Source organism: Vulpes lagopus, chromosome 16 (genome assembly GCF_018345385.1).
Source record: "Vulpes lagopus strain Blue_001 chromosome 16, ASM1834538v1, whole genome shotgun sequence".
In the NCBI taxonomy this organism is placed as follows: Eukaryota; Metazoa; Chordata; class Mammalia; order Carnivora; family Canidae; genus Vulpes; species Vulpes lagopus.
The window spans coordinates 30,553,065-30,572,995 of record NC_054839.1 but is presented as its reverse complement, the minus strand read 5'-3'; the positions used below and the strand labels follow the sequence as shown (position 1 = coordinate 30,572,995).

Sequence of the window (19,931 nt, the reverse complement as noted above, 5' to 3'; positions counted from 1 at the left end):
ATTAAAATAGTACAGTGGCCCCTGAGGTCAAGAAGGTAGCTCTAATAATTAGCAAAGGACCATCAGGGGTTCAGCAAAAGCCTTCTGTCTCCATTTCTAATTTGAATGATGTGATCTGGGAGCTTTCCTTACATAGTTCTAGCAGTTATGTTGAGGGAGTCAGTTCTGAAGTTTACATCATTCAGACTGAAGAATCAAATGATTGTGACACTTTTGAGCTACTTCTGAAATCTTCTGCTTTTTACATGTATTAGTAAGCATATTTTCCCTACTGTAACTTACATTAAAAAATAATCTAATTTCTACATTTTCAAAATTATGCAACTAGTATTTTAAATGTGAAGTTTAAGTGTAGCTATGGAATGCTGGCTAATTTGCAGATTTATCTGGTTTGGATGGTTATATAAAAAGAGTATTAAATCTTGTTACACTACAAGAACTTTTTATAGAATTTTTCATACTTATCAATACTAATTTTGTGAGAGTCAGTACTTTGATTCCATGTATAATAACCTTATTTAAACCTACTATTCACAATCATAAGAAGAGAGATTTATGAAAACTAGAGCTAATGCCAAAGGTAAAAAGAAAAATTAGAGCAGAAATAAGAATGAAAAGGTAGCCTGTCAAAATACTGGAATCAATAGTGCCTACTGCTGCACCATTGAACTTCTAGTAACTTCATTTATTTATGCTTATTCAGTTCACCCACAACTGGGGTCATTGTGCCATGATTTAATTTATATTAGCTCATTCATTCTCACCACAACCTTATGAAATTAGATATTATTAGCCCAGGTTACAAAAGAAAAATTAGAAAGTTTGATTAACTTGCCCAAAGAAATAGGGGAAGAGATGACTTCATCGTTTTTGACTCCTAACCAAGGCTCCTAGTCAGTCAAGTTCATGACAAAATCTTTTCCAACTCATGGGGAAAAAAAACAAGAACCACCAGAGTTACAACCAAATACATAAATAAATAATGTATGAATAACATACGAGAGGACACTGTATATCATGAAAGTGTATCAAATCATTATTGCAGCTCAAAATTCAGTCAGTCAAGTTCATGACAAAGGCTTTTCTAAACTCATGGTGGAAAAAAACAAGAACTACTAGAGTTACAACCAAATATATAAATAAATAATATATGAGTAACATATGAGAGGACACTGTATATCATGAAAAGTGTATCAAATCATTACTGCAGCTCAAAATTCAAGAATCTATTTGTCCCATTTATCTTCCACATTGTGACTTGTTTATTCAAATTTTGGGTTTCATGTTTCTGTGATCTACAAAGCTGGAATGAAGTCTCTAATTAAATATCCAAGAATTGATTTCAGATGGGCAGGTGGCTTGGCCTCAAATCTTGACTCTTTTACAAATTAGTTAATTGACCTTGGAAAATTCACTTAGCTTTCCTGAGTCCCAGATGCTGTCCTGCAGGATTTTGTGAGATCTGAATGAGATAATCCATGTGAAAATACATAATACTTTGTGACACAAAGTTAGTAATCATTAAATTTTAATTAAGTGGGACTATAAATCGGTTATTTTCAGACCAAGTTTCTTAAAATTTCCAAATATTAGTTCTATATTTCTCTCTCACACATAATCCATGCTCTTATATTTGAGCTGTATAGATCAAATAGATCAATGTCAGATTTCCAATGTCCCATATAATACATATATATATGTATACATATTAATTATATATATTTTTTCTTCCATAGAGACCAAGACCTGAAAAATGTAGTTGAAAAAAATTCTAATGTGCCTAAAAATAAAAATGAAAGGTAAGACTTATTATAATTTATTATTTTGTTATCAATCCCATCTAAGCCTACCTAAATTATATAATCTTAGAAGATTTACTGAGAAGTTGAATTGTATTATGGTATTTAGATATAAATACTATTGAAATACAAAAATCAATATATGGGGTACGTAAGAGTTGAGCAAAGTTAACAAAAATGGAAAAAATTAACAAAATTCAAATTCTGTTGGAATTCTGACTGAGGACCTTCTATTCAATAGCTTTGTGTGAAAGGCATCATGGAAATTTAAAGCTGTGCACTCGGGCTGTGAAGATTTATTTTTACTTATTGTTGCTTAGTAGTTTTTCAGTGGTGCAGAAAGCACTCTGGGAATCTCTTCCTTGGATACCTAGTACTAAAAGAATGCACAAATTCATCACAACTACAAAACAGGACCTACTTTTGAAATTTCTTTTCCCCATGGAGTATAACAGCATTAAAATTGTTGTATTTTCTTTTACAAGGAAAGTTGGGATAGAGTTATATACTTCATTGTTGTTATAGACTTTTAAGAAAGAATTAAACATTTTTTCCCCTGTTTTGCAATCTCTCTCTACATATGGGGGACCCAAAAATAATAGGTTTCTTTTTTTTAACTTCATAAGGTGCAGTTGTCTTTTCTATTAAAAATTTTGTTACGCAAAGAAATGATATTGTCAATATTATGTGTGGGCAATGGAAAAGCAGGCAGAGAGCTGGATCACTTTTTCCCCATAATGTCTACAAAAGACTCTTACATTTAATGGGTAGTTTCTTTCTGTTCCCTCAATTCCCTAACTTGTCTTCTGCCTTCTCTTCTTGTGATCACATGAAAGCCTTTGATAAAATGAAGGAGGGAAAATTTTCAATAGGATCCATTTATCTTTGAAAAACATCCACTATTTCGGGAATAGGACTGGGCTTACAGTTAACCAGTCTTACTGAAGTATTATCTGGATGTGATCAAGGTAAAAAAATTACAAGTAAATGATTATTACATATGGTTAAGGAACTTCTCATTTAATATGATGTGACAGATGCTCCAATTTCAGTGTGGCTTTTATTGGAAAGATAATGAAGAAATGGAATTTTATCGAAATTCAGGAACAGGAATGGCAGCATAGCTGGAAGGCTGCTCCCTCTTGGCCAGACGACATTCCATCAGGAATCCCTGGATACCGTTAACCCTAGTTCTTTGTCATTATTGTAACTCAGCTACTCCCTGAGTATTGGCTCCTCCCTATTTTTCTCCCACTCTTCCTTCTGCCTGTTGGCTTCTTTATTTTCTATAACCGAGATTCTTTGCTGCCTTCCAGTTTCTGGCTCTTCATACCTTGAGTTTACTCCAACTCCCCATGATCTTTCTGGCTTCCTAATGCTAAGCAGTGTGGGTGTGGCCATCTGCATTGAAAATAGTGTGTAAAAAAAAAAAGAAAATAGTGTGTAAATGGAAAACACCATGGTTGACGATAAAGTGCACACAGTCTCCTTTCCCTTTCTGCAAATTCATCTGTGTCTCCTGCCTCAGATAATCCAACTATGACATAAACTTTCACGGATGCACCCACTCTCTCCCCTGGGAGACAGGAATCATCCCATTTGGTTACTACATCTAGAGGCCTTAATCACCACCACTACAAGACCATTTATTGATCATTCTCCTTCAGTCCTATCACAGTCCTGCCTATGTATGAGAAATCATAGGTTCTGCCATTGAAACATTAAATGGAAAATGTAACCACCACCCTGGCACTGACAACAACTGTAATAAAAATTTTCACCTGGAAAAGAGTAGAAAAAAGAAGTCTCTGGACCCAACTTTTGTGCCCATGTATTCTAGCTGCAAAAAGGACTGTCAAAATGGGTGACTGGGTAAATATTTAACAGAAAATCGAGAAAACTCACAGAAAGTAAGAGACTTGACTAAGTGTGGAAGGTTAGTAAATCAGAGATGAATGAACCCAAGTGTTCTGGCAGCAAGTCCTCTTTTATTTTTTTACAGTAGCATACTTCTTTTTAAAGATTTTATTTATTTATTCATTAGAGACACACACAGAGAGAGGCAAAGACATAGGCAGAGAGAGAAGCAGGCTCTGTGCAGGGAGCCCGATATGGGACTCGATTCCGGGACTCCAGGATCACGCTCTGAGCGGAAGGCAGACGCTTAACCACTGAGCTACCCAGGCGTCCCATACAGTAGAGTACTTTTTAAAAAATATATTTAAAATTTGAAATTTCTTACAAGAGTTCAAGACATTTTATAGAGGTAAACACTAACACATATAACACAAAATAGTGGGCTCTTAATATGATTTTATTCTTAATGCAAAAGAGATTCATAAAGTTTGCAATGGTATCGATGTTTATCAGCTGAAACTGTTTTATGGTGTTAAATGTCAGGTTGTTCAGGGTAAATTAGTAAGACAATGGAAATCTAAATAAGAGTCCTGGGCCAATCTACTAAACTGAGACTTGATTCATTTTATGAATGCATTCCCTTTGTATAGTAATAGAATGTCCAAATAAATATATGTTTCTGATCAGTATATTCATGGAATTGTGCAACCATCACCACAACCCATTTTAGAATATATTTATCACCTCAGAAAGAAACCCCATTCCATTGGCGGTCACACATTTTCTCCCCAACCCCTCAGCCCTAGGCGACTGCTAATCTACTTTTCTGTCTCTATGAATTGCCTATTCTGAACATTTCATATAAATGGAATCGTACACTATGTGCTCCTTTATGAGTGGTTTCTTTCAATTTGCATAATATTTTTATGATTCATCTGTATTACAGTGCATATCAGTATTTTATTTCTTTTTATTCCCAAATGGTATTTATTCTGTTGTATGGCTAAACAGCATTTTGTTTATTCATCAATTGATGGGTATTTGAACTGTTTTTGACTTTTGGATTGTATTTAACTATTAGGAAAATGCGGTATATATAAGATTTTGTGTGGGATATATTTTCATTTCTCTTGGGTATACACCTAGGACTGGAAATGCTGGATTGTGTAGTAACTCTATGTTTAACCATCTAAGGAACCACCAGACTGTTTTTAGAGCAGCTGTACCATTTTATACTCTCACTGGTGATGTATGATGGTTCCAGATAGGTAAATTTTCAAGGTGAATTTCCACTGCAGGAAATATTTCCTCAAGAGTAATTTCATTAGAAATTTTATAAGATCCTACACAGTGTTTGAATTTATATTTCGTAGAGTTGTTATTTAGTAAGAAACAAAACTATGACCATTAATTGGAAGTTATAATTCAACAATTTGTTTCGATGAAGAATAACTTCCTTTTTTATTGTGTTGTTTTTTTGTTATTGTTTTTTCAAAGGTTTTATTTATTTATTCATGAGAGATATACAGAGAGAGAGACACAGGCAGAGGGAGAAGCAGGCTTCCTGTGGGGAGCCTGATGCAGGACTTGATGCCAGGACCCCAGGATCACAACCCGAGCTAAAGGCAGACGCTCAACCACTGAGCTACCCAGGTGCCCCTGAAGAGTAACTTCTTAACCATAAAACTGTTAAACAACAAACATTGTGAATCATGAGTTATCCTTTATAAGGATTACTTAAGGTATATGAGAGGAATACTTGGGCAGAGTTTCCTTGATTGCAGAGTTCCTAAACTTTAGTGTATGTTACAACCACCTGCTGACCCAGGGATCACACTCTGAGAACCAGTGCTCTCTTGGGTAAAAAGTTGGGCTGCCCAACCTCTAAGGTGATGGTTTGTAACCTTAATTTGCATATGAGACTTAACTGGAGAGGCTTAAAGGAATCCCAGTGCCCAAGCTATAATTCAAGCTAATTAAACCAGAATATCTGGATATGGGACCCAGTAGCATTATAAAAAAAACACTGCAGGTTATTTCACTGGTGGTCAAAGTATTTTCTAACTATTTCTATGGTTCTAAATAATAATAAAAAAAATCTTTACCACTTATTGGCATCAAGATAGAATTTCCTGTGTAACATCTATCACCATCTCATGAAGAGCAAAGAAAGACTTAGTAAACTATCACAGACCCTAGGAGACTAAAAAGACATGATGATTATGTGGAAGATATGTACTGGTTCAGATTCTGGAATGGAGAAAGGACATCAGTGGAAAAACTGATAAAATACAAATGAAGTCTGTAGTTTAGTTAATAGTACTGTACCAATGTTGATTCTTTAGTTTCGAAAAACATACCATGGTTATGTAAGATATTAGTATTAGGAGAAGTTGGGTGAAGGGTAGACACAAATTTTCCACACTCTTTGCAATTTTTCCATACATTTAAAACTACTCTAAAATAAAAGTTATTTTTATTTTTTTTTAATTTCTCATCTTCCAAACCTCCTGGATGGAGCAAAATCAATCAAATAGTTTATTGTTCCATATTTCAAATTTGTTTAGTAATATTTGGTTTTTATTCACAGTTATAAAAATTAAATCTTCATGAAGGCAAAGTCATTAATCTCATTATAAACACAACTAGGAATGCTACTTGTATTATTACTCTGTCTGGGTTGCCATAATAAAATACCACAGACCAGGGGGCTTAAACAAAAGAAATTTCTTTTCTCACAACTCTGGAAGCTAGAAGTCCAGATCAAAGTTGTTCTCAGTCTTGGCTTCTCCCAAGGCCTTTCTCCTTAGTTTGCAGATGGCCACTTTCTCACTGTGGCCTTGAATGGCCTCTCCTCTCTATGTGCACAAACACACAGAGATCTTTCATGTCACTTCCCCTTCTTTAAAGAACACAAGTCCTATGGCCCCACCCATGACCTCACTTAACCTTTTTTACCTTCTTATAGGCTCTGTCTCCAAATCACATTGAGGGTTAGGGTTTCAACATATGAATTTTGTTTGGAGAGAGACAATTCAGTCCTTGACAGTCCTGTTTGTGGGGCACCTGGGTGGCTCAGTGGGTTAAGCATCTGCCTGCAGCTCAAGTCATGATTCTGGAGTCCCTGGATCAAACCCCATGTCTGGCTCCCCACTCAGTGGGGAGTCTGCTTCTCCCTCTGCCTCTACTCCTGCTCATGCTTTCTCTTTCTCTCTCTCAAATAAATAAATAAAATCTTTTTAGAAAAACAGTAGTGTTTGCAATTTCCTTTTCCTATTTGAAGACTTTGCTAACTGGTGATATTTGATTTTTATACTGCTAAGGACGGTGCAAACACATTTCAAACTCACAACTTTTGTTCTTTGAAGCTGTTTATTTCTTAAAATTGGGTTTTGTATTATATATTATATGATTTGAGTATTTTCCAAACAATTGCTAGTTATTTTTTTTATTCCTGGAATGACATATTCTAATAATCAGGTTAGAAAATCTTCTGACGTTAATTCTACTTTCTCGTTACTTAGTATCATTTTAATATAGCTGTATGTTTTATGAAACATCTGTCTTAAAACTAGAAGATGATTTTTCGGTATGCCAGAGATAATATGTGAACAAATATTTTCCTCCTCTTTAAGAGCTATTGAAATAGAAGGAACAGTGTGTTTAGAAATGATAAGGCTTGATTAAGATCTAAACTGTCCTCTTGGTTTTCACATTTCTTCTATATCAGAGTTTACTAACGTGGAGGGAGAAAAGTGGCTATAATTTTTACTATTACTTCATTAAAGTTTTCCTCTGTTCCAGAGGAAAAAGAAAATATGCCTACACTTTGTTAAGTGTAGTGGTATTTTTTAATTAGCAGAAATCTAGGTCAGGGTTCTGTAATCTTCAAAATATTGCTTTCCATTAAAAACAACATGGAAACTGGAATTTCTAAAAGCAATCCCTGGATAATGTTCATCAAATTGATAAACTCTCAAGATAAACTGTGCATGAGAAGCTTTCTGCAGTGGCGCTGCTGGTTTGACAGTGTTACCGGAACCAATTTCAGATGGTTTTTGCTTTCAGTGAAAATGTATTATATCCTAGTGTTAGATAATATGACACATGCCTGTAGATTATTCTTAAAGGTAAAACAGTGGTTGCTGTGGAGGAGTAAAATAGTACATGTATTCTATTTGAGTATCTGCACAGAAACCAGACCAATATAAAGAGGTTTACTATATGTTAAAAATGTTAATTGAACAAAATTTTCACAAAACAATAAACTTCTAAATGACCTTAGAAATGCCAGATATTTGTGTTTGCTTTCCCAGGGTAGATGGCCAAGTCGTTGGATCCACTGATGCTTTAAATAACCAGCTTACTAGAACTCCTGCCCATTCTTATGAAGCCAGGAAGAATCTCAGGTGCTGTAGCCAATTGTAAACCAAATGACAGGACTCTTCTCCTTCTGTTTTTAAAAATCATCTTATATATGATCTGATCCCTTGTTTGAAATGCATACTTTATCATTTTATCAGTGGCTATATGAAACAGCTTCACACAAAGGCATTAAGTTAGCAACTTAGTCATTGGTAAGTTTTGATATCTGGATAGTAAAGTGTAAGTGTGATTTTTCTCTGAAAATTCTACATTTTTTAAAAAGCCTGTTTGTGACATTTATGTTGATATTCTTTAAGTAGATTTAAAGTTTCATTAAATTAGATGTTATCTTGTTAGCTCATTAAGGTAAACTTTTTGAGGTTTGCAGGGAATGTTATGGTTTGAAAATACAAATGAGATGCCTGGGAAACAAACAGTAAAATGTATTATACAAATATTCCCAATAATCGATATGCTCTATGACAGATTTTCTGAGTGACCAATTTTCATAGCAGTATTCTGGAAGTAGACCAAGACAGTGGAAGCTAAGAACAAAATAGGAGTTATTAAGAAGTTTTGCAGAAGTGGATTAATACCCTTTTAACAATTACATTTCAAAAGTTACAATTTTTAAAAAAAATCTAAGCACTATTTTTTACATTAAATTAGATAATAGCCTTATTGTTTTCATTATTCTTGTAAATAAACTTTAAACCTTGAGTAAATGCTTGTATTGCAGCTTCAATGCTGAAACCAGGCATGCAGGACCAAAGGATACCTTTGTGTATACAAGGACATATGTGGAGAACAGGTACTGGGCATTTATTTAAAATATTTTGCTACATTTATTCTAATTTTGAAAAAAATCTGTATGTAAGAAGAGATCCTATTATTTTGGAGTAAGCTTGCTCTTTTCAAATAGAAGACCACTTAGGAGGGACGCCTGGGTATCTCAGTGGTTGAGTGTCTGTCTTCGGCTCAGGTTATGATCCTGGCGTCCTGGGATTGAGTCCCCCAGTTGGCTCCCCATGGGGAGCCTGCTTCTCTCTCTGCCCATGTCTCTGCCTCTCTCTCTGTCTCTCATGAATAAATAAATAAAATATTTTAAAAAAAGAAATTATAGGGATCCCTCGGTGGCGCAGCGGTTTGGCGCCTGCCTTTGGCCGAGGGCGCGATCCTGGAGACCCAGGATCAAATCCCACGTCGGGCTCCCGGTGTATGGAGCCTGCTTCTCCCTCTGCCTGTGTCTCTGCCTCTCTCTCTCTATGTGACTATCATAAATAAATAAAAATTTAAAAAAAAAAGAAATTATAAAAAAGAAGACCACTTAGGAATATATTGAGTTCTAGGTATATAATTCTTTATGTTTCCAATATTAAGTAGCTGGCAAATAGTCATAAATAGTCGTTGGATGAACCAAATACTTGAATATAACAAGTGTATGCATAGTGGGATAACCATTTGTAAGTTCTCACATTATCATATGTAACTATATGTTTATAGCAAGCTTTATAAAATCACACAATGCAAAATTGTTGGTAAATTGAACACCAATTAAAAATAAATCTATTAAAAAAATATTCCTATGCTAATTTCAAGTCCCACTTTAATTAAATAGTTCTATATACTACTCTGGTTCTATCTACTATTGCTTGCCTCTAATCTGAAATAAGGGGTATTACCTTTAGTAGATACACTCTGGCCCAAATTACAGAGAATTAATATGCCCCAATATCTACACATATCCATCACTCGATGGATGTTGAGGAAAATGTCAATCAAGGTCATTAATTCACACCCCATTCAATTTCAGGGAGTACAAAAACAAGAATTAGCCTGTGGGGTAATATATTGAAGGGTATTCCAAATGTGATCAATGTGATGTATGTGTTAACCAGAACTCATTTCAAAGAAAGGAGAGCATTTCTAGAGAGGGGTCCCTGAAAGGACTCTAGGAGCTTCATTGTATGTCAGAAGGTGGACAATTTTCCAGAGGATGTTTCTCAAAACCACACATAATTTTCCTCATAAAACACAGCTTCAAGTTTGATTTTTCTGCTGAATCTAATTCTCCCTAAACTGTACACTGATGTTGCAGTATAGTGTAAGAGGTCCTAGCATCAGATTCAGGATTGAATCTGTATCATTTGCTAACCATGTGGTCTTGGCAAAAGCTACTTAATCTCTACAAATCTCAGTTTCCTCATCAATAAAATGGGAGTAATAATACACGTATTATGTACAAATATGTGCAAACTCTTACTTATCATTTTGGTTTGTATGTTCCAAATAGATTCTATTTCTGGCAACAGTCTGCCTGTTGGCAGTTTGGAGGGAGAGAAAGGTTTCTTATTTAAATATTTTAGGTGAAGGTTGTAGGATTACCACTAACTGTATGAAATAATAGGAATGTGTTGCTTCCAGCCCTAATATACTCCCAGAAAACATAAGTACTTGGGAAGCAATTATGAGTTGCCAGCTGGCTAGTGCATTGCAGATTTCACTCCACTTGGGGGGAAAGACTGACATTTACAAATTGGGGCAGTCTGAAAAATGAAGCAAATAGGACTTAAAAGTACTCTCTTTTTCTTTCATTCTAGACTATTCTTTCTTGGATGTGTTCAAGTAAAAATAAGCATTTCTATAGTTTTCTCTAAAAGCTCAAGAATCCCTGCTTTTCTACCTGAATGGTGATACTTATAGGCGCTTACACTGGCTCATGCTTAGTGTATTTCCTTTTCTCTTTAGATTACATGTGGCTTTCTTTTAGTAAATGATTGAGGAAGGGAAGAGCATAAATTTCACAAGAAATGATGGTTCATGTGTGTTCCTGTGCTCCTTGTCCTATTCTCTATTTACTTCAGGACATATGTCAACTTCGGTCATCTTGGAGATGGCTTATGTATTAGCTCTTCTCCATCTTAAAAAAAAAGAAAAGGATGTTAATACATGGTCCTGGTTTGTAACATCACAGAAAAAAATAATAAGACTGCATGAGGAGTTGTGTGTGTGCTTCGTCACATGCATGTGAGTGTGTACAACAAGATGGAAATTGTCCAATTCTTATATGTCCATTTATGTTTGTTTCTAGTAAATCATTGAAGGATGGATATCAGGAGAATATCTCTGGAAAATACATACAAACTGTTTATTCGACTTCAGATAGGTGAGTTTGTCTATATTTCCACACTTGAAAGTATATATATATATATATACACACACTTAAACTATATGTACATATATACATATATGTGTAATATATGCACTTTTATATATAATGTATATTTTATATATTTTATTGTATAAGTATATACATGTATGCATATATACATTTATATATAATATATATTTTATATTCACATTAGATATATTTAATTGTATATATAATATTGAAAGATGTGATTCTTGTCCATTGTTCTTAGAGATGGCACTCTTGATGGTGATTGTTACACATGTGTATGAATGGAGCAACATACAACAATCTCTGCATCCAGGAATTCATTCTTTGGCTTCTGGGATGTTGCTGCTCTTTAATTTTGATATACTTGATGTACTTTCCATGCCACTAGAACTTTCCATGCCATACAGCTGCCTACCAGATCAGCCCCTCTGCTGATTCCCAGGAGTCACTATTAATGTCACATTTTTAGTGTCTAGGCTTCTCTGCATCATTTGACTGTGCCCGCAACCCTCCCACCTTGTGGTTTTCCAGAGCCAGCTCACCTTGCAAACAGCTGCATGGATATGCTGCTATGACCCACCCTGGGCCCATACTCAGTTCTCAAGACAGGGGTTACAATGCATATCAAGTTAATTCTGGTAAACTAACACCAGGCTTTTGCTGTTGGTGATCCTTCTTTACCATTTAATGTTCAGTGGGGCACATAGGTGATGCTCATGAGAATACATCCTGCAGATTTCCAGTGGACAAAATGAAAGTAATTAGCATTTCAACCCAACCACTGAAAGCCAACTGTAATGCAAATGCACAACATTCTATTGATGGTGTTTCTTTATAGCAGAGGCTGGAAATATGACTTCTTGAGGGTAAGGGCCTATCTTATTTTTAAGCACAGCTTCAGCTTGTAATGCTGTGTTTTACACCTAACAGATACTCAGTAAATGTTTTTGGAAAAAAAATAAGCTAATGCTCTATTTGCTAAGAAAAAACATGGATGGGCCAGGCATCAAAATTATATCCTCTTTCTGTGACTTTTATAAGATCTTGTAGTACCAGTGATCCTCTGAGTGTCTTGCCTTTATGTCACACTTCTTTGAGGAATAAAGTCATTTACACAAGCATTAGAACTACAAATACTGTCTAGGTAACTAAAAACAAACTAACAAAAAAGGCAGCTTTTTTTCCCCCCATAATCCTTTGAAAAAGGTCTTTCATTAACAGTGTGATCTTAATAAGGACAACACCAACATCAAAGCTTTCCCTGGGCTCATATTGTTACTGTTAACTTAAGGAAGGAAAAACATTCTTCACATAAGTATTGCTCTTAATATGAAGAATTTCAATTCTGTTACTAAAGTGGCTCTTGAACTTTTTCTTAGTCATCAGAGCAAAAGTCAATCGTCTGTAGGACCAGTCTGCCAAGCAGCTTTTCTTGTTGATTAATATGTGAAATAAGCTACGTCCCCAGAGGTCTTATCTAAGCATTTCAATCCCATGTAAAGTGGTTCCCACTTTACCAGGATAAAGACTAATTCCTCTGCACAATTATTTATGGGCCTTTACAATTTGTTCCTGCTGAATATTGACTGATGTTTAATCACTCCAGATACCCTCTTTGGTACATTCTGTTTGCTCTGCTTAGAATTCCTCTACCATGCTCCTCTGCACCTCACTGAGCCCCTCTGTCCGCAAGCTTTCACTCATGTGGCACTTTTTCCAACAAGGCCTTCTTGACTCCACCCCAGGGAATAGTTGCTTCATTGGCCATGCTCTCCTAATTCTCTCCATGTATCTGTAATAAGCTGTGATCATCAAATCATACACTTGGCTACCCTCATGGCAAGGAGACTGTCTCACTCTTTGTATTCCCAGCTCCTCCCTCAGTGCCTCTGGAATGGAAGTAGAATAGAGAGTGCCTGCTTTGTACTCTTGAAGTGCTCACGGTCTTACATAGAAAATTTAAGTGTGTGGGCACCTACGTATGTATATATACAAATTATCCATAAGAAACTATTCTTTTAAAAAATAAAAAAAAAGAAACTATTGGCCAGGAATATATAAGGAAGGACCTTTAGAGATAATTGAAAGAGGAAACTATTTATTGATCTATATAAGGACTAGAATAACTGAAATTATAAAATCAGACAAGTTTCATCTTCTTAAATCTCCTCTCCTACCTCCTCCTTTCATTCATTTTGCCTCCTCTCTGCTTCTAGTCCTGGGCTTGATCATAGGATCAAGGCTCTGGGCACGACTAGTTCACTTTCATATGATGAGCCTAGTGGTCTTCATGGGCAGGCCTTGAGGCAGCACAGGACTCTAGGGCCACATTACCTTTGTTGATATCCTGCTGCCACTCAACTGGCCGCATGACAGAAGCAAATTTCTTGCCCTTCCATGCCTCAGTTTCTTCTTCTGTGAAATGATGTGAAAATAACAGGACCTGCTTCTCAGACATATTTTGAAAAGTAAATGAATTTATGCAAGCTAAATGCATGGAAAACACACTGCCTGTAGGAAGCATATTAGCACTATATAAGTATTGATTATTTTTATTTTACACTTGTGTACCCTACTGTGGAAATTTCAGGCCTGTCTGCTAACGCCCTGAAACTAGTAAGCTTTGCAAGGTGCTATTTAAGGTAGTCCTAGTACCTTCCCAAAGGAAAAGAATCACGGAGCTGTTGGCATTTCATAAGATGCTGTGTGACCTGAGGTCTTTTGGACTTGCTGATCTTATCTGTGGTTCATTTGTCATTGAATGTTATTATTCCAAAATAGATAACAAAACTCTCTTTTCCTCATCAAATTTGTGGAGAGGTTGTATCTTGTTGGAGAACATAAATTTTGTCATGAAAGCTAGCCCTGTATTCTGAGTCTTAAAATGATACCAAGAGATTTGTTATAGAGGAGCATTTTGGGGACTCTAGACCCTAGAGTCTAGGGTACCACAGACCCATCATTTGTGAATTTACCAAAATGCTTTTGAATGGATTTGTATTTTTGTCCTATTGAATGTTTTGAGAGTTAAAATTTTATACTGATTGACAGTATAATTTTTCTATGATATATGCAAATTAATAATTCAAAACCCTCTTCTAGCTTCAAGGGGTACTCATGACCTAGTTCAATTAGGGAACTATGAGCATCTTTACCCTGACCAGATGCACTCTTCATTGCTAATGAATTAATAATCTGAGACTTTCCTTCATATTAATTCTTTGATAGTATTTTGAGGTAACTAAAAGAATCAATTCTATCACTAGAATAAGTAAATCCCAAACTTTTCATGATTTTCACACAATTTCCTAAAGTATCAACAAAATTAACATATCATTTCCACATGACTTTATGGGGAATACATCTGTCTCTTGCATGATGACAAATTTATTTGTAATTGCTATGTCTCTGTAGGTCTGTCATTGAAAGAGATATGTGTACTTATTGCCGGAAACCTTTGGGTACAGAAACTAAAATGATTTTAGATGAATTACAAATTTGCTGCCATTCCACTTGCTTCAAGGTAAGGATATGTTTATTGCAGTTAACTAAATATAAAATTGCATAATGACTGGAATAAAAATAATTATTTAATGAAATACAGGAGATGAAGTTAAAGCTTTCAGAAACACTCTCATCCATATTAATAATGTATTACTTAAATATTTCTCAGAGTTCTGCAGCCTAAACCTCAAAGGTTTATAATTACTATCTTGGCTTTAGGCTTAGAGTTGATTACTGACACATTTATTACTCTTACCCTAGAGATTTAAATCTGTAAGAATATAAACACTTGTTCTCTTTATAAGTTTTTGCAACATTTTAATAAATCATGCATTGCATAAAAACAATGAAATCCAAAAAGAGAAGTTGTTAAGAAAGCTAGCAGCTTTTTACATGAGGCATGAAATTTGGACTGATAGGCTTAATGATAGTTGAAACTACTGAAACTTTTGAGAATATGATTAGTTATAAATAATTGTAGCTGGGTATAATAAAAATAAGCTTACATAGTGGAACTCCTCAATTTCTGGTCCTACATCATTTCTTTTACTTCTCGCCCTAATATTGAGTAGGTCAACATGACAGTTGTTGGGGTAACTGGATGAGCACTGAATAGGAAATCTGAGGGCCTGAGTACAAATTCTAACTTCCACTAACTTTGGCGGTCATTTTGGAAAATCAACTAATTAGCTTGTTTCCATTTCCTTATTTGTGAAATGAGGTAGCTGACTAGACAAGTAGTTCTCAACTCTGGCTGTACATTATAATCATCTGAGGGCAATTAGGAGAAAAATAGAATGCTTAGGACTGGCCCAACTAAATAAAAAATCTTGAAAGTGACTCCTGGGCATTGGCATTTTTTTTTAATTTTTTTTTTTTGGCATTGGCATTTTTAAAAGCTCCTTAGATAGATCTAAGGGCAGCCAATTGAAGAATCACTTGCATAAATCCAAGGGTCCTTTCTGTGCTGACCTTCTGCGGTTGATAAACATTATCTAATGTGATCAAGTACCTGTAATACTTGGACAAGTGATTGCTTCTCCTTCAGGTAGCTTTAGAAAGTGACACATAGCAATCAGATGTATGATGTCTCATTTTGAGAAAAAAATCCAATTTTAGGCCATAATATAGAGAATTCCATTTAAAATAAAATGTGAAAATTGCATAATTACTTAATTAAGAGAAAATGAGATTTCCTTTTAGTTATGAAAATTTACTCAATAAAACAAAAGTTAGTCTACAGCTCTTTATTTAAAATTATTATCCAGGGTGCTGGGGTGGCTCAGTTGGTTAAGTGTCTGCCTTCAGCTCAGGTCATGATCCCAGGGTCCTGGGATAGAGTTCCACATCAGGCTCCCTGCTCAGGGGGAGTCTGCTCCTGCCTCTCCCTCTGCCCCGCCCCTGGCTTGTGCTCTCTTTTCTCTTGCTCACTCTGTCTCTCAAATAAATAAATAAATTCTTTAAAAAAATAAAGTTATCATATAGAAAACTTCTTAAAATAAGAGAATTTTCCCAATTATTTCATTTGTTAAACAACAATTTCCATTTATTGTATTTTGGAAGATTTATTTCCACTTTCAATTTAATTATAAAATACTACTGAGAATAAAAATGTCCCCATACTCCTCAGAGAAGCTGTATTACTCTTATAGCTTTCTTATGGAGAACCACCTGGACTGGTTTAAACATACCGAATTGATCAGTGACAATTTGCTTCCATGAACTCACCTCTGAAAGCCATCTCAACGACAGTCTTATGCTTGAAATTCAGCTGTTTGGCAGTGAACTTATTTCCAAAGAACACAGGTCAACCCTTTTCTGCCTCCATAACCAACACAGTACAAAACTTCTGTAAAAACAGAAGTCTGGTTTTGTCTAGTGAGACTGTTATTGGACAGCATAACTCTCCCTTAGTAAGCAAATAAATATACTCTGTGCTTTTGTTTGAGATATTGAGTGGTGATCTTATCTTTGGCATAACCAATTTTTGAAAATTTATATTTACTCTATTGTTAACTAAGTAGAAGCTTCAGTGCTATATATGCCCTGAAATACACATTTTTCAGAGTAGAGAGATGTGAGAATTTATTTGAAAAGTTCAATATTAGGATCCTGGACAGGTACATTCTCATTTTCCCTGAGGGTTCTCTTTCATCTGAGTGTTGTTATGGAGGATGGTACTGGGTAAATTGAAAGGGCTTTTCTATCCTGATATACTGAGAATAAAGACTTCATATATAATGTGTGTAAACTTCATGTATTGTTTTTTTCTTTAGTGTGAAATATGCAAACGGCCTTTGGAAAACCTGCAAGCAGGTGACAGTATTTGGATTTACAGACAGACAATACACTGTGAACCTTGCTACTCTAAAGTTATGGGTAAGTGTTACACACTTTAAACAATCATCACTTTTACTAATAATATTAATGAGCACTTAATATTGTTGAAATGAGGGATTTCAATAAAGTAAAAATAGTTTATTAATTATATTTAGTTAAGATTTCAGCTGAAGGTAGTTTATACTATGATAGGATTTTATGGCATAAAAACAGTCACCATGTATTATTATCTCCTGATATCAGACCAGGCATAATACAACTAAGTAAAGAGGTCATTTATTTTGGAACATTTTTTATTTTTTCCAAACAAAAATAAAGATCTTCTTTGCTCAAATAATTGTTTGAAGCCCATTTCTGTGAATGAAATTTTGTATTTGTATTGAAATATACTTTTGTACCTAATTTGGTTATTACACTAAATACTTTTTAATGTTATTTTTAAATGAAAAGCTTAGAGCTAGTTCTATATAATTCTATATTAAATATAGCATCTAAGTATTTTTATGAATTTAATATGGGCTCTTGAGTGGTATAAATGATATAAGAAGAAAACACTAAGGACTTGTGTTTTTAACTCCTTTCCTTTAAACTGTGAATACTTTAAAAGTTGATCTAAAAGTTATGCACAATGTATACTAAGCAACATAAAATCTTATCAAACTTGATTAGTTTTTAATAGCCAGTATCAGCATTTTATTTTTAATTCAATGGTAAGTAGACAGAATAACCGAGATACTATTGATAGGTGGTCAACAGCATTATGTGAGGACAAGTTTCCTGACACCTTATTGGCGTAGTGAATAAAAGAGGAGCATGTGTGATTCTTACATGGGATCCAAAATGTGGAATTTAATGACCAATATGTGATATTAATGGAGTACTGGGAGGCCACATCTGGAAAATGATCTGAGAAATACTCAGAAACACACGTTCCATCGGGCTGCAGTATCAATTACAAGGAACAAACCCAATTGTATTTACTTTTCATTTTCTGCTTGCTTCAGCCAGTTCCCATATTTCATTTTCTTTCTAACTTAGCAGGCTTATCATGATCCAGTATTATATCAAAGGCCTGGATATGCATGGTGGCAACTTTAAAACTTTCAGTCTTCTAGAAATCCATGGAATGGCCTAGGAGATATGATTACCAAAAGACTCAGAAGTTTTTATGTCTTCCTCCCTGTCTATGTGCACTCCCTAGGCATTGCATTTTTTATAATACACATCATTGTGAAGACATGACTCTCAGGCATCTCATAAATAAAAGTATCAGGCCTTGGTACTTTGTATTTATGGTGTATGACCAAAAGCCATAGTAATGAATGCAGTAGAAAGGAAAAATAAAATGCTTAACCCATAACTACCCCATTGATGAATAGTTATTTAAAAATGTTTAATTACAGGCTTATGTTTGTATTGAAGTTGTATTTCTAACTTTTATTTTCTTTAAAATTTTCAGCAAAGTGGATTCAATAATTCTGGCACATGGAAATCAAGATAAAAGCATTCATTAGGAAATTAAAATTTTATTTTAAGAATATGTAATCTAGAAAAGCTTTTACACTGAAGATTGACTCTTATATAGAATTAACAATTCTACTATTGCATAAGTAATCTAATTGCCTTAAATAAGGTCATATACATAAAGGAAACCATCTGGTATCTGGCTAGATTTAGCTATGAAAAATTCAAGTGGTTCCAGTCACCAATGTCAAAGGAATTATGCTTCTGATGGCAGTGAGCTATGTCAACCTTATCTAGTTCCATCTCTGTTCTTTATATGGGCTGTGCATCGTATTTGCCATTATAGACAAGTTTCCTTTCTTCTCATCTTTGTTTCTGTAAGGATTTGTATTTACAGACATTATTGACACCCTGACAAACTGCCAAAAAAAAGCAAGATATGTTTCTTTTGTGTATAAAAGAAATGTTGAAGTTATCTTTCAATTTACCACAGTTGTAATTTTTATAGAATGTTTTAAAAACAAAAACATGGATTTATGGGTAATGGGTAAAATCACATGACTTGTGTAGTTTACATATTAAAATTGCTAAATTTTCTTTGCATGCATTTCAAAATCCAAGTATATGCATAATCTCTGAGAAATAATGGTTGTGGATTATAAAGACATATGCTTTTGCTTGTTGCATCTACTCATATTACATAGCACTTTATGGTCACAGACAGCTTATAAATAAAAATAAAATGAACTACCAGTTACATAGAATCTTTTTGTGGAATTTCTATAAATATCATTCACTGACATTGAGCTTTTATTTTATTTTTATTATTATTGTTATTATTATTATTATTTTTGAGAGAGAGAGAAACACATGTGTGTGTGCTAGTGGAGGGGGAAGGGGGAAGGGAGAGAGGGAATCATAAGCAGGCTTCACAGACTGCACAGATCCCAACACAGGGTTTGATCTCAAGACCCTGAGATCATGACCTGAGCTGAAATCAAGAGTGGGTTGCTTCATGAGAAAATGCTCTGCATCACTTGCCATCAGGGAAATACAAATCAAAACCACAATGAGATACCACCTCCCACCAGTGAGAATGGGGAAAATTAACAAGGCAGGAAACCACAAATGTTGGAGAGGATGCGGAGAAAAGGGAACCCTCTTACACTGTTGGTGGGAATGTGAACTGGTGCAGCCACTCTGGAAAACTGTGTGGAGGTTCCTCAAAGAGTTAAAAATAGACCTGCCCTACGACCCAGCAATTGCACTGTTTGGGATTTACCCCAAATATTCAGATGCAATGAAACGCCGGGACACCTGCACCCCAATGTTTATAGCAGCAATGTTCACAATAGCCAAACTGTGGAAGGAGCCTCGGTGTCCATCGAAAGATGAATGGATAAAGAAGATGTGGTTTATGT

At 35.0% G+C, this 19,931-nt stretch overlaps 1 protein-coding gene across 19 annotated transcripts in view; it reads left to right on the top strand.

The window, feature by feature from the left end:
• The window catches only part of SCEL (sciellin), a 296,272-nt gene extending 276,696 nt beyond the window's left edge, over positions 1-19,576 (top strand). For all 19 annotated transcript variants that reach the window (XM_041730844.1, XM_041730842.1, XM_041730845.1 and 16 more), the window contains 7 exons: positions 1,737-1,799; positions 7,973-8,065; positions 8,761-8,832; positions 11,113-11,187; positions 14,617-14,725; positions 16,983-17,085; positions 18,506-19,576. In XM_041730844.1, coding sequence (XP_041586778.1) covers positions 1,737-1,799; positions 7,973-8,065; positions 8,761-8,832; positions 11,113-11,187; positions 14,617-14,725; positions 16,983-17,085; positions 18,506-18,522 — 532 coding nt within the window. In that variant the 3' untranslated portion in view covers positions 18,523-19,576. The remainder of the gene's footprint in view (positions 1-1,736; positions 1,800-7,972; positions 8,066-8,760; positions 8,833-11,112; positions 11,188-14,616; positions 14,726-16,982; positions 17,086-18,505) is intronic.
• The last annotated feature ends 355 nt before the right edge of the window (positions 19,577-19,931 follow it).